Source organism: Bombus flavifrons, chromosome 16, assembly GCF_040668555.2.
Source record: "Bombus flavifrons isolate JBK064 chromosome 16, iyBomFlav1_principal, whole genome shotgun sequence".
NCBI classification, from domain to species: domain Eukaryota; kingdom Metazoa; phylum Arthropoda; class Insecta; order Hymenoptera; family Apidae; genus Bombus; species Bombus flavifrons.
The window spans coordinates 8,007,474-8,022,844 of record NC_138457.1 but is presented as its reverse complement, the minus strand read 5'-3'; the positions used below and the strand labels follow the sequence as shown (position 1 = coordinate 8,022,844).

Sequence of the window (15,371 nt, the reverse complement as noted above, 5' to 3'; positions counted from 1 at the left end):
TCAGTTTTCAAATGTTTAGATCTTTTAAAATATTTAAATTTTAAGATTTTCCAAGTTCTTGTGTTTCCAAATTTTCAGATCTTTCGATCTACAAAGTTTCAAATTTTGTGATTTAAATCTCTGATTTTCAAAGTTGTTCGTAGGTCTTCCTACATATAGTTTGTTATTGATTGAAAATATGAAAGATATATGCTAATACCCATCCATTATGCTACAGGATGTTTCAAAATTACCAAAGTCTTCGACCAATAGAAGAATTCCTAGGTATCATGTTGTAAATTGTAAAGGATAACAACACAGAATAGAAATGTCTAAGGACAAAATCTGAGACAGTAAAGAATCTCTGAGGTGTTCAGAAGTGATGAATGTTTTCGAGGCTTCATCCTCGTTTCGGCCGTGGTTTTTTTCACGGTGAATCCAGAGCATTAGAAGCATATTCCAATCATTATCCACGTTCCTTTGCAACGGCTAACGTCTTTCATGTCGAAGCACCGGCGAGATGTACATACGTACTCTTTAGTCGAACGCATTACCGATTACGCCATCGTTCTGCGAAACCTTTTTCGCAACTTTATCCCATCCGTATTCACCCTCGCAACAAACCATGTATGAATAAGACGTATCCGGATACCATTGATTGTTACTGAGCCTCCTTCGACTTCTCTCACACTACATTTTTTATCATTTGTCACTTGTATATCTTGTAAATTGAAATTTTATTCATCTATTTACTGATGAAATATGAGTTACTCTAATTAAAGGACTTTTATAAATCCTTTCTTATAAATTGAAATTTTATTAATTTATTTATTTTTGAACTGTGAATTAAATTTGTTAAGGAATTTTTTTATTCACTTCTCTTTTTCATGTGGTAACTTTTTTAACGAATTGTTGAGAAAAGTTTGACTTGAGAAGCGAAACAGCTACAAGTTTAAGCCATTAACAAACATTCTGTTTTTCTATGGTAATTAGACTGACAGGTTCTTGGCTAAAACAAAAACCAGTAAGAGTCATAATTACAGGTTTTTGATGTTTCTTTTCATATAGTCCTTGAATCTTTAACAGGTTACTAACTAAAGTCAGTTAGTCCATAAGAATTAGTATCATATTTCTAGATTTGTTATATTTCCTTTCATATGCTATTGGCTACAGACCTATGAAACAGATAACAAGAACTATAAATTTTAGATATAGTTACTTTTTCTTACATAGTTATTGCTTCTTCTCAATTGCTTTCTCCCTAATTTTTCAAGATTTATCTATATAGTACCAAGAAACTTAAACTTAAATCCTTCCCTCCTAATAAATTTGTCTACATATTACCCACTTCTGTATCAAACTATTTATAAGAATAATACACGACAATTAAGAAGAACCATAATTATTGTCCAAAAATTGTAAGAAGATTCATAAACATAAATCATACACTCTTTCCCCATAGTATCTATTTCCATATTGAACTATTGTGAAAAACAGTATACATAATTAGTAACAACTATAAATCTAGGTCATCATCTTGTATAAATTACAAAAGACACATCAAAACTATAACATCTACTTTTCCTAATCCAAAATCAACTGACAATTGTTATTCTTGCAGGTCACTATCAGATCCAATAGAGCTAACATTTGATCGTCAATCCAGCATATTTATTGCATCGTAGAAGTACCAACGTAACGCGTCTCTTCTCACTGACCGTTCTCCGACAGTTTTAAACGAAGTCAAGGAAATTAACTTTAAATGGAGCGTTGGGGCTCGCAGAAAGCACTTTCAAAACTGTTGTAGCACCGATTAAACCAGCAACTCATCTTTCACGTCGGCCAATCTTAGACCGCGAATCAGACGCATCCTATCCGATTACGTCACGTTGTTTTCGTAAGTTCGTTCTAACACACGCTACAATCAAAGAGCCTTTTTGTTCTCCGCTTCGCTCACCTTCACCTTTGCTTTCAGTCACACATCCCCTGTCACCGGTGGAAGGACAAAACTGCTCGTGTTTGTCCTTCCTGTTTCTATGGGGCTCAGTTCTGTGTCTTCAATGCGAGAGATTAGTTGAAAGCTTAATCATTATTGACTTTAAAAATAGGAAAATAAAAGATTTAGTGGTTAAGTAATTACTTTAACCCACATATTGAAGTCTTTAGATTTTTACTTTTGTTTTAAAATAATAGTAATTGTAATTATTATATATTAAGTACATCGTTTTCATTATTTTATTTTTATACGGTTAATTATTGGCTCACATGAATTTTAATATACATAATATAGATGTATTAAGACATATGTAGGTATGCATGGTATTTTAAATGGGTTAGTTATTAATACGTCCTTAATCATCAATTTAGGATTTCCAAATAAGTTTTAGAGCTAATAATAGCTAGATCATACTGTAGCAATATATTTTTATGGTTCTAGACCATAATAAAATGCAAAATCCAAAGAATATTTCTTTCTATTGAAAAATTAAGAATACACGACGTATATTAATCCAATCCGTTAATGTCGTGGATGCTCAAAAAGGAACTCGACGTTATGCGTTCATTTATCATATATCAGTGTTTCGTATGAAACGAACTGATTTTACGCAGCGTCTAATGATTAATCGACTATCATTAAAATGAATCTCGCAAACGATAGGGGAATTGTCATTACGCCTACGCGAGTATTTATCTGCAGCTACGTAATAATCGTACAATAAATAAATAAATAAATAAAAACTAAAACTCTTTTCTAAAGGAATTTACTCTTTTTTTAGGACTAAGTATAATGTCTACATTTTAAAAGTTAGAATGAATAGTGATGCCAGTCAGTTCAGTGTACTTGACTATTTTGACACGTCGTGGAATCTCATCTGGGACGCAATTTAGATGTTACAATATCAGAGAAAGCGTCCTCTCAAGCGCGTGCCATGTTCAGGCTTCCTGGTGACATAATATGAAATAACATCGATCGAAACTCGATCCATTACGGATGCTTCTCAAAACGTATCCTGATTATTTTTTTCTGCGAGGAATGAAACATTTTTCAATCAGGTTTCGTTCTTCTTACCTACTCGATACATCAGCATGACGCGAACTCGATTAATGTGCGATTTCTCCAACTGTGAGAAAATCAGTAATTATACAATCAGTTACGGTAAAGTAATATTATTTATATAATCAACGAAGCTCTTGGATAAACAGCAGTTATTTGGATTTCCTATATTGATCGCATCTGTTCTGAGACTGCTTCAGATTGATTTATGTTACGTACCTTTCATTGTACGAGCATTAATTTCTCAAATGTTCTGTAATATTTTTAATGCTTTCGTTATTTCAATTATTTTTGCTATTATAATATTTTTCATACCGTGTTACTTATTTTTTACATATTTCAATATTTTTATTATGTCTGAATATCCTTTAAAACACTTCTTAAGTAGTCCTGATTATTGTTATTATTATTATCAGATTCTTTTTTTAGTTTTCTCGTACCTTTTATAATGATAAGGGATTGTATTAGAAAATTTGGGAAACATAAATATAAAAAGATAAAATAGTTTTTATTACAAAAACGCTAATCTTACAGGACGGACGCTTCTTATCCTATGCTAACAATAGGAATTGTACTAAAGTCACTTCTTAAAGGCTGGCCCGTACGTCGTCGATGGCGTCCGCGTATTATAGTTATTGCGAGCTCCAAAGTTGTTATAACTGTTGTCCAACGAGTTGGAACCAAACCGGTAGGGATAATTGTTACCATTGTTGAAGCTTCCACTTGGTGCTTGGTAATTGTAGCCTCCATTATTACCTTCAACCACAAAATGTAACAATTAGTTTTAATTAACTCCTCCAGCCACCGATCTTCCCATAAAAATAAATTATAGACAGACACCTGCCTGAGTTCCATAATTCACTTTAATTAGTTATCAATTGAGAACTCAACATATATTAAGGTAAAAGCTTAAATATGAGATGTATACATCTTTATTACTTCTAAAGGATAAAATAATATTTATAGTAATAACACAAATTATATGATTCTTAGATAATATTATGAACTATCCAATAGACTCAGTTGGGTAAATAACCCTCTAATTATTAACAGCTGTATACCTGGGGAATCATAAATTACCTAAATTGCCTGCGTTGTATCCTCCACCTCCATTATTACCATGGAAGCCAAAACCTTGGCCACCACCCTGGTTGTTATTATTGTTATTATTGTTATTATTATAACCATTGTTCTGAGTGTTGTACTGATCAGGATAGGTTGGTGTACCCTCGTATCTTACATCTGCATGGAAACCTGTCCTCCAATCAGCAGTGTAAGTCACAATTTGTGTCCTGCCATCTGGTAACTGAACTCTGTATTCTCCTCTTACAGTTTCCCCATCACTGCTCTCGCGTCTGCCAAAATCATTTCCGGTTGCTTGATCCTTCACTGCATATCCGAATTCGTACGACATTGGCTGAAACGATGTTTGTATTCTTCTTAACATGATACTAATAGTAAAAGTGAAATAGAATTATTCTCAAATATCTCGTCTTCGATACCGTTGATGATACCAATGGCATATAATTATACAGAACATTTCATAATTATAGGTCAATGAAGGAAAGACTAATATTTTAAGTAAGAAAACTATGAAAATATTAGGACAAAGCTTATTGCTGTCCATAGATGCCAAAATTCGTATCTTTGAAACTTTATTGCTAAGAAACAAACCTAACTTTCTATCATCGTTATTCTTTCATCTCGATTTACCTTTCCTTTTAAAACATTCTATATGTATAAAAATTCGAGATTTAGGGGAGTTATCTTTTTATAAACATGTAAGTAGTAGAATAAAATCTGATGTTGAAGATTTTGTATCTTATTTTTAATTAGTAATTTAATTCTAGGTCAACTTTTGATTAATGATATCTCAATAATTACAGTAACGCATAAACAATGGAGACGTTATACTCTATAATCTCTATTGTGCACGCACGAGCCTTATTTGCATGTTAGGTGCCGATCACGGATTCTGTTGTCGGACTTTCTATTAAAGTGGCTTCTCAGATCACCGCTTTGAATGTTTTCCTAACCTAATTCAATGATTTCATTATTAGACTATTGTCTTCCCTATGTTGCTTGATAACATGAAGATGCCATTAGAGTGGTTGGAACTGTTTATTATATTCTTTTTATATAATCTTATTTTTCTATTTAGATGACAAATAATTCCAATAACTTTTGCTTATATAATAATTTTAACCAGTTTCATCATCACTTTCCTTTTGATTTTCTAGATAATTTTTGTGATTGATGTGGAACAATAGATTCTTCTAAGTGAATGCAACATGTGAAGAAGACATTAGAAAGTGTTACACTTTGACTGGTATAGTAACTTATTATGATTTGTCAATTGTATCATCTCTTTGAATTACTATTATTATACTAATCCTTGAGATGCTGATACCTAATTGTCTAAATACTTTCTCAAATTGATATATTTCCATTATGTAACAATTATGTTTATTATTATGGCCAATGTAATATTTCTTTGAAACCTCTTTTGTTCATTATAAATACACATGTAGAAGATTATTATAATTTCAGAATTTCTTAGATTGCTATTCTCATATATTATTCTCATGTATTATTTTCCTAGTGACTTTTCTAGATTATTATTATCATTTTATTACTCCCATCATTACACCAATAATTAATTTAAATTTTCTAACCATAGACTCAGTCTTAATACTGTATTCAACTTGTATAAGAAAAAAAGAAGGATGGTGTAAATGCTCGAGTTACACCATGTAAGTGGTTACACCGAATGGCTGAACTTTCTTCTAAGGAGAAGTAGTGCAGACGAAGTGACTGAAGAAAAACAACAAAAGGAGGAAGGCGACTGTGATTTAATCTGACTCGCGCCAGGCCGTTCGACCCCGCGGCTAGAACCGCGCAAATGCACATAACCGGATCGTTTAGATTCTTAAGATGATTAGCTAATCGGCAGTAACGATTTGCCACGGATGATGCCTACGGTCGCGGTTCACCCTATTAATATTGTTACGTCAGACTAAGTTTACGTCATGCTACATAACAGGATGAATGTATAACATTTCATGGTGGAACACCGGGATTCCGGTGCCCACGTACCATTTCCGGAACCTGGAATAGTGCCATGGGCACAGTTTTCTGTTTCCTCTTCGTTGAAGTTATTTTTATTATATGTAGATGCTGAAGATATTCTTTCTTAATATAATTATTATGTTTGTTATTTTATGAAATACTTTGCTAGATTAGATTGTTTCTGTGTTGAAATATTTATTATATACATCATCTCTCTGTGGGACATTTTTTCATGAAATATCTTTTCACTTCTTATGGAACGTTTCTTTATTTTAAATATTATTTTCGTAGATTATCTTTATCTGAATCATCCGTATTTAAAAAAAATTCTCCTTTAATTCCTCGAAATAATATCTTCACTGCAGAAAATTCTCCTGTTGTGTATCTCTTTATACATTTTAATCCAAAATCCTCCCAGACGTATCATCTCCTTGGTGAAAGATTTGTTTCAGTATTTTCAACCAATCCGGGTGCATTTGTTCTGCGTTCTCTTTAACTCGCCAACGCTTATCCTCCATTAGAGCCCGCAGAAAGTTATGCCAACCAACATTCCTGATTTCATACATGATAAACTCGTTTACCCATCGAGTGCGTAGAGCAACGATTCCAACAATCACGTACTGTTCATCTTATGGTCGTCTAGAAGGATCCAACTACCATAGTGTGTTATCCTGTCCCATCACGTGCATACATCATCTCTTCTCTCCTGGACTATCAATCTCACGTTATAAGACGCGTTACGGCGTTATATACAAGTATAGTATAATACATACATAATAAATATAGTAAATCATAATCAAACCTTGTAAAATTTATATATGTTATAATTTTATCTTTAATGAGGGTGTTATATTCTTCTAAATTTTTAAGGGAAACATTTTTAATCGAAAAACTTTTTCTAGGGAAAATAAAATTCTAGGGATATTTCTGGGTTGAAATTCATGCTAATGTATTCGAAGTACCAAGGCTTCAAATTCTCTTGGACACTTGTTGGATAAGCGTAGCCATTTCGTGTTAATGTAATTTCATCGGTGTTGCAGCGACTCGAGGAGTGGTTATTGTTCTCTGTCGCAACGAAGTTGAAGTGCTTATGAAGAACATAAATTCCCGTAATAGCACTACGAAACGAGTGGTCTGAGATCTCCTTTAAATGATTCTACGATAATTCTTCTCTTGTTACAGTTGAAATAGGCGATTACCATAGGAGATTAATAGATAAACAAAAATAAATTGAAGATGAAATTACGATACATATAAGTTTTATAAATTTTGAACAATTAGTTTTTGTATTATAAAATAATAATAATAATTTTACAAATTCTAATAAGTAATCATTTTGAACTTTTAGGATATCACGATAGAAGATAACGAAGAGAAAGAGAAGAGATGCTATCTGGCGAAAACTAAAGTGCAAAATCGATGTCCGGTCGATCCATTCTACATTTACGTAAGCAGATCGTGCATTGAGTGCTCGACAAAGTTCAATGTTACTTGTAGAATCAGCGTTAACCCAGATCTATTCATCTATTGCAACCCTTGCCTCTACTATGAAACAGTATGGCGGAAATGCAGAATGAATGGATCAATGAGTAACGCGGTTTAGTGAACTAAATCGTTCAAGATCAATTTCCTTTGCGTTACCTCTTCAATTAACTGGTAAGTAATATCTTGTTAAAAACAGGTCCCATTTTTCAACTTTCTTTCTATATTTTTTTTTATTATTTTTTGTATTCTCCATAATCTCCACTATATTATTGAAATATTAATACACTGAACAGAAATTTTATTTTTTACTTTTAATATAATACTTATACTTTTGTCATTTTTCGTTATACTGAATTATATCATTACGATATTGTTATAATATTTGTTATTGTTATAATGTTGTTATAATGTTGTTATTGTTATGATATGACGTTATTGTTTGATACAGCAATTTCTTAGAATAATGCAATGTTTCTAACACCAAAATGAATTTCCTTAGGGTAGCATCAATCGTTAAAGAGAACGTAATTTAGTTTCTATCGCAACAGCGAATTGTTTCTTGTTCTGAAACCAGCCCAAGAAGAAGGTAATTAAGTTTAAGCAATCGTGATCGTTAGATGCACAAAAGAAGAGATCTTAAATGGCAAGCAATAAATAAATTATACCAACCATCTTATGTATATCTAACCATCGTTCTGCGATTTTGACAGAATTCAGATTGATGATTTATGGTTAGTAGAATTTTACAAGGGGTGTAGATTGATTTATTTTAGATCTCAGTTGCACCTTACCTGATCGACGTAATCATTATCGTTCCCATTGTCGTAATGATGATTACCAAGACCATTTCCACCAGACGTTCCATGGTTGTTGTTGCTTCCAGCATAATTCCCTGGGACACCGTATTGGGTATTCAATGGTGGCTCACATTGCACAATTCCTATGCTCACCATGAGGGCGAGAGTTAACTGGAAATTAAGGCCTAGTTAATCACATCAGACACTGAGGAATATTTATAGGATACACCTCAAGAATTACTTCAGAGATCTACTGATATTTGTGGATTATACGTTAAAGATTACTGTAACTAGTGAGTAAGAGTACTCATTGTCAGTGACTATGTTTTATGGTTCGTTTCAAAAGTCTAAAGGTAGATGAATATTTTAAGGTAACCTTCGGAAATCTATCTGAAAACTTAAAAACCTATCAGTGTCTCAGATGTCAATAAAACGGCATTGACCTAATTATTGATTCTTAAATATTAAAATATTACTAATAATATTATTATCAATAATATTATCAAGTTGCTATTCTCTCATGATAATCACAACGCATAGCGTTAATAGCGTAATAAAGGAGTAGCGCGAAGGAATAATTAATTCGGAAGGTATCAGACAGATTCCCAGGCGTAGAACAGATGCGTCGCGTCGAAAGCGCGAGATGATCAAGGCAGCTCACGTTGCGTAGGCGAGAAATTGGAGTCGTGAGCCAGCATTTTCCTCCCGTTTCTGTCGTGAGAAAGCCTCCGAGTGCGCAAAAGAGGGGGAAACGTTGCGTCATGTCGCGCCGCGTTCAAAATCAGCGCCAGATTCAGCGCGGTTGCGGGAAAGGAAGAAGAAAGATGAAAACGAAAGAATTAGACTGTGTTCCGTTGGACTACAACAAGTTCTCGTTAAAGAATCGTCTTGTTATATATATATCCTTTTACAAGGAAACAAATTTTTCAAACTCACGCAGACCACCAGTCACGCTCGCTGTATTGTGTACTGAACAATATAATAACAGAATATTGAGCACAAATTCATCCGGATGTGAAATAAGAAATGTAACTTTCGTTTATGAATAAGTCAACAGTGATTTAATTATATCTGTGAAATGATCTTTTAAATTCCAAAAGATGTTACATATTGTATTAAAGAATTAATAAATAATAAAATTTTTCAGAATTATAGGTTAATTGAGTAACATATTATAGAGGATAATAAATGAGACACTTTTTGTTCAATAAATATATGTTCTATTTTGCTCTGTTTTTCTAGTAATGGAGCTTTAACGATAAAGGAGTTAAACGCCTAACATCAGGCAGTCAGCTATACAATTTTCTGAGGCGCGATGTTCGAAGTATACATTTTCCCCTTGGTTAAAAATAAAGTACAATTAGATAGATGTTTATTGGGTAAAAATGTTCATCTTTAAACTATCTATTATTTCCAAATTTTCAAACCATTGATTATATTTATAATTCATTAAAATTGTGAAATTCTTGTAATTGTTTTTGTTATTATTTTAAATTAATCAAATTGTGCTCAAGTTTGTTACATAACATAAGTTTCATGCTCTTTATAATTTTTTGAGATTCTCTACAATAATTATGTATTCGTTCAAGGATTTTTCTTCAGTTCTGGTTATTATAGATGACACAATCAGAAGTATTGGAAATGGAATTTTCAATTCCATTGTACGAGAAACTTGATGGAATTTACCTTTAATTGACTGCCCAGGATATGAAAGATTATTCCAGTTATATTTATCTCATTTTCTTACAAACAAAGGAATTCTCTATCTGCTATTATTCTGATGAGTCAAATGATTGAGCAATCCGACACATATGTGTATATGCTATTACAATAATTTTTGGAAAATGGCTTAATTTTTCAAAATCAGTTATTACTATGTTTATTAGTATATTCATTGTATTATAATGACCTCATATTAACATTCCACAATGTTCTATAATTTTTTTCTAAAATACATCGTTAAGAAGTGAAAATCGACAATGATTTATACGGCGAAGGGTACCATTGTTTACTACATAACGTAAAAGACAAAAAGGAGAAAAGTCTTTCTAGATAACTAATTATAAAAGCTGATTATCTGTCGTGTATAATATGCCTTATATGCGTGTGAAGTTATTAGATATTAATTGTAAGAAAATTAACCTACATACACGATGGACGAATCTCTACTTTAATATATTAACAAAAATTCCTTTATCTATATTCTTATGTCACTACGAAATTAGAAATACAAATAATTAAAAATTAATTAATTCAATAATTTTACAACTAATCCAATAGTTCAAATTTCATTAATGCAATAAATCAAAATTATCTTCACTTAAATTTCAGTGAAATCACGAAACAAGATCACGATATCTCGACCAACTAAAAATGTATCAACATTGGATCTCGGATTTTAACTTGAATCTTCACGTTTAAGATCTTTATAGCGCCCTCTGGGACACTGATTTTCGTAACAAGCTGTAGTTGCAGCCAAGCGTGTATGTGCGTGATGTCATTTAACGCGAGGTTAGAATAGTTGCACGTAGAACCGGTTGCGAAACGCATATGTTGTTATTTATATTCCCGTGTAAAGCGTACGTGCCTGCGCCGCATTAACGGAGATGATTACACGGGACCAAGTGCACTTACATAATGAAATGCAACAGCCTACTGTGTATCTACAAAATGAGCCATACAACGTCCAACTGCGCCTGACAACCACTACACTTCACGCACTGGGGAGTACTGATCGCGTAAGATGACGTTGATCTAACTATTCATCCCAACTGGGCGCCCAGATCATTTTCTCCCACTCCATTGAAGCAGCGTCAACGGTGGTCGTTCGACTTGGGGTTAGTAAATTGCACTTGCAATATTTGCGGTTAGAAAATGAAGAAACTTCCTTTTTTCTTTAAATTTTTATACGTTAGATCTAGAAACTAGTTTTAAAACTTGAAATTGATTACATTGGAATTTAAGAGAAACTCAGTTTTTAAGAGGGATGGTTGATGAAGTTAGTGGAGTGTACATTCATATATGTATAAGTGGGCATTTAGAAGTTATGGCGTTTTAAGTTAGGTTGTAATTAAACCATTAAGGAACAAACTGTGGAATAATGCGTAAAAACTACTTGAATTCAATATTCTTTTACAATAATAAATTTGAAAATTGAAGATATAAAAAATTTAAAAATAAAATATATTAACGCATCCTTGACGTTTGATAGATTAATTGATCTAACCGACCGGTAAGTAAAATTAGTTTATGGAAGTGTTAATAATTTTGTCAAAGAAAATAGTAATTAAATATTTTATGCTATTCACAAGTGCTAGGGATAGGAAAATTGGTGAACCATGTGAAAGTAGGTAATTATGGACAAAAAGAGCAAAGGATTGTAATTTAGGTCATCTTAAAGGGAATTATTACAGACTGAGAAGATTGAGGATTTCCATGGAATACTGCCACAAGCATTTAACGTTAATTTTACATGCAATTTGCTAATTTATGGATTAAATAATATTGCCTTAGAGTACATTATTAATTAATTATCTTGCAGTCTTCTTAATAGGAACACTTATCAATATGCCAAAGTTATAAAATATCTCAAAATCCGTATATTTACAATTTAGAAAATTAAAAATTTGGAAATTTAAGAATTGAACAATTTTTGTTCTGAATTTAAAAAACTAAATCGAACTAAAAAAATTGTCTAAATTGTCTAAATCGAACTAAATATTAAAAAATGATATTAAACAAAATTTTGAATTCTGAAACTTAAAAAAAAATGTAAAATATAAATCTTTAAACTTGTAAGTTTTAAAAATTTTAGGCTTAAAAAATTGAAGTAATCAAATTATAGCAAAAATTCTTTCCAAAATTATAGCAAAAATTTCTAAAACGTCCACTATTACCAAATCCATTGATCAGCAAAATTCTCCACCAACAGGTCTGTAAGACCACCCAATACGTCCCTGAGATCACTCCTCACGTGTCAACAACGACGGAACTCGCGAAGCGGAATAGCACCAGCACCAACAAAAATTCCACTCCTCGGTGAATTTCCTGATTACCTGTCGCACCACTCTATCCATACTGTTGGAAGATATTCAGAAAACCGAAGCACCGTACGGAATGCTGAATTATAGTGACGTTTTGCGTTATAGCTGGCTTATATAGAGAGCTCGTCTACGCCTACAAAGATTCATTTCCTGTCGGGCACGGATCCTTCTCCAGTACGAGGATGATCCGCGTGGATATTCCCCCGTGTATAAAACTGGGGGTCTCTCCTTGTACTCCAGTTCACATAGGAACGCCAACCGTGTGGAAAGCCCGCGCTTTATTTCCCATTGTTTCAGGTGTCTGGCATGTGCGATTTTGGGGCGGCGCTGCTGTATGAGAGGAACGCGTCTTCCAGAGCGGAGAAAGCTGATTACTTCACCGCGTGGGACACAGCCTTCCAGCGGATCTAACATCAGGACTAATTAGCCAATCGGGCCTTAATTAAGACACAGGACCATTGTCCATCCTCTTCATCTCGTGGCGTAACACTTCTCTAAATTTTCTTCCCATATCCTCATACCACACTAGGGAATGACGCACAATTTTATGTTATGTTAGTTTAATACAAGGAGAAGCGGTGAAATGATTTCATTCGTATTCTATCTTTGGTAAATTGAAGGTATTGTAGTGCCGAGCATCTGGAATTTTAAAGAAGTATGTGCACGCATCAGGAAAAAGTCGGGGTCGAGGTTGACGTCGCGAACTTGATCTGATCTGTACCGGTTTCTTCTATCGAGTTGATTTATGAAATGAATTAGAAGGAGAAAAAATTAGGAGTGACTGATGGTCGAGGATTAGATTGGAATATATGATGCTGATGATCAGTTGGTTATGAAAGTAGCTAATTAAGGTAATTACTGATATTTAAAAGAGGTACCAAATGTCAGTATAATAAGCGGTACTATACTAATACGACCAGCTATTTTCGAGCGTTATTTACAAGTCGTGAATTAATAAAATTTAACTTCAGTTATGTTTATAGAAAAATCCAATACTTATCAATATTTGACAAATTTAAAGATAGAAGAAATGAATAGCTGAAGTTCATAAATAGATAAATGAATGTGCAAAGTATGTACTGATAGTTAACACTTATGTGGCCGTAATCTCGTTTCACCTGTTGCATTTTTTTAATTTGATATTAGATTGATTACCAATATTAGAACTAGTCTCTACTGTACTTTAAAATTAGTATTACTGTTAAATATTAATATTAGTATCAATAACTATGTATGAATACTAATGAAATACTTTATATCTCCATCTTGTATACCTGACACGCCAAAAAAAAAAAAATATTTTGATAGAGTGTTTGCTACTCCGTGAAGACAATCGAAGTTGCGTCAGAGTACAGAGGGAGATTTATTTATTCCATCGTCGACAGACCGCAACGCATCTCCGCGAGTGTCCATAATCTTGGTCAATAATATTATACACGCAACGACGCGTGTCAAGGAATGGCACGAGCTTGTGTTTAACGCAAATGTGTAACGCAAACGAACGCTGGATGGGACAAGATCGGCACGCGGTCCTATTTAGAAAGTATTCTCCGTATTTGAATGGCGTGAAAATCATCTTTCGAACTGGTCATTTCACCTATGCGACTATGTTATTACATTACTGTGAATAATCACGTTTCGTAATTCATCTCTGTTGAATCCTGCTTCTTCTCAGCCGGTGAATGATGACATTTTATTTATCTGGTTCATTCAAGCAATATTTATAGTCTTGTTTCAGTTTATCGAGATTACCAGAAAGAAAATCTAATAATTTATTAGTAATAAATATGATGGTACTAATTTGAGTGATTTATGGGATGCCTCCCATGGTGGTATACTCTGAGAGTGCACATTATTAACCTAATTGAAGGGTCGGACAATGCAGTTCTATAAATGGTTGGTCCAACGAAGTAATAAATCCACAATCATAATAGTTTTACATTCTACTAGTTATAGTTATAATTTCTAAGGCGTGAAATTTTACTTGACATATGAGTATGAATAGATAAATATTGGCAATTTTCTTCTAAATTATAGAATAACATCGAGAGGTGGTAATTAATTAAGTCATTCACCAGTCGAACAACTGAGAACAGTTTTTCATGTCTTAGGACCTCTTTGAAGTTAGGCAAACGCAACGAAATTAATAATAATCGTTAATCTTGTTTAGGACAATAGGCGTAATCATGAGCTTACGATCTAATCTCTCGGATCAATGAGTCAAATAAACCTAATCAAGACCGGTTTATTGTTTATTTAGTGTGCGAATTCTCACTTTCGATTCCTTTCGTAACCTTTCCCTGATTGTTCGCCGTTACGTGAACGGAAACAATTGCGTTGCGATAAACACATGCTCCCTCTAGGGACTATTTGCTTAATTAACAATTCTTAGAAGATTTCGGGGTAATTCGTGCTCTAGTTACCGAAAAGTTGCCACTTCATTGTTTCACTGAAAAATTGTTTGGTCCTACCCTTATTACGTAACGTACAAATTTGCATTATCTTTGTTAAGAAATTCTATAAAAAAAAACATTACCTTCTGGTATTATTATAATTTATATTTTATTCTAATTTATGGTTAATAACTTATACTATTTGATTCATGTAATGAATGATAGGAAATTAATTATTTATAAAAATGAAATATAAAAGATTTACAATTTTTTCCTATTAAATAAGATTAAGATTTTTAATTTAGTAAAATTATATAAATTATGATTCAGCTTTTTACGTTAATCATATTTCTCCATTTTCAGAATTCTTCAGATATCATAGTAGAATTTATACGTAGATAATAAGAAGATAAAACATGATACAAATGCTATAGGATCTTCCTACTTTCTCCAGACGATTAAAAAGGATTCTGCAGACGATCTATTTAGATAATCTTTTTCTCTCTGAAGCATGATAGACAAGGTCATTATGCTCTCAAAGGATGCTCTA

The 15,371-nt window shown here is 32.9% G+C and overlaps 1 protein-coding gene and 3 long non-coding RNA genes across 11 annotated transcripts in view; 3 read left to right on the top strand and 1 right to left on the bottom strand.

The window, feature by feature from the left end:
* The window catches only part of LOC138188065 (uncharacterized), a 36,085-nt gene extending 33,319 nt beyond the window's left edge, over positions 1–2,766 (top strand). For 3 of the 4 annotated variants that reach the window (XR_011175345.1, XR_011175344.1, XR_011175342.1), the window contains 2 exons: positions 1,601–1,876; positions 1,955–2,405. This is a non-coding gene — a long non-coding RNA (uncharacterized LOC138188065). The other variant, XR_011175343.1, reaches the window with a different exon arrangement.
* Positions 2,767–2,880: 114 nt separating this feature from the next.
* On the bottom strand, positions 2,881–12,599 carry LOC138188062 (pro-resilin). Of its 3 annotated transcripts, XR_011175337.1 has the most exons (6): positions 9,047–9,167; positions 8,380–8,556; positions 4,115–4,451; positions 3,567–3,790; positions 3,254–3,474; positions 2,881–3,101 (listed from the first exon to the last, which is right to left on the bottom strand). XR_011175337.1 is itself a non-coding variant. In XM_069129481.1 (4 exons), the coding sequence occupies exons 1-4, from the start codon at positions 12,459–12,461 to the stop codon at positions 3,615–3,617; spliced, it is 711 nt and encodes a 236-aa protein (XP_068985582.1). In that variant the 5' UTR covers positions 12,462–12,599; the 3' UTR covers positions 3,524–3,614. The 3 variants fall into 3 exon arrangements, 2 of the variants coding, with proteins under 2 accessions (XP_068985582.1, XP_068985581.1); XM_069129481.1 differs by lacking the exons at positions 2,881–3,101; positions 3,254–3,474; positions 9,047–9,167 and adding an exon at positions 12,441–12,599 and having other exon boundaries at positions 3,524–3,790; XM_069129480.1 differs by lacking the exons at positions 2,881–3,101; positions 3,254–3,474 and having other exon boundaries at positions 3,524–3,790.
* Positions 4,372–5,436, top strand: LOC138188066 (uncharacterized). Of its 2 annotated transcripts, XR_011175347.1 has the most exons (4): positions 4,372–4,497; positions 4,588–4,815; positions 4,885–5,144; positions 5,275–5,436. It is a non-coding gene; the product is annotated as an uncharacterized LOC138188066 (long non-coding RNA). The 2 variants fall into 2 exon arrangements; XR_011175346.1 differs by having other exon boundaries at positions 4,449–4,815.
* LOC138188067 (uncharacterized) lies at positions 6,370–10,091 on the top strand. 2 transcript variants are annotated; one of them, XR_011175349.1, is made up of 5 exons: positions 6,370–6,923; positions 7,006–7,759; positions 8,088–8,678; positions 8,757–9,739; positions 9,975–10,091. It is a non-coding gene; the product is annotated as an uncharacterized LOC138188067 (long non-coding RNA). The 2 variants fall into 2 exon arrangements; XR_011175348.1 differs by having other exon boundaries at positions 8,088–9,739.
* Positions 12,600–15,371: the final 2,772 nt, after the last annotated feature.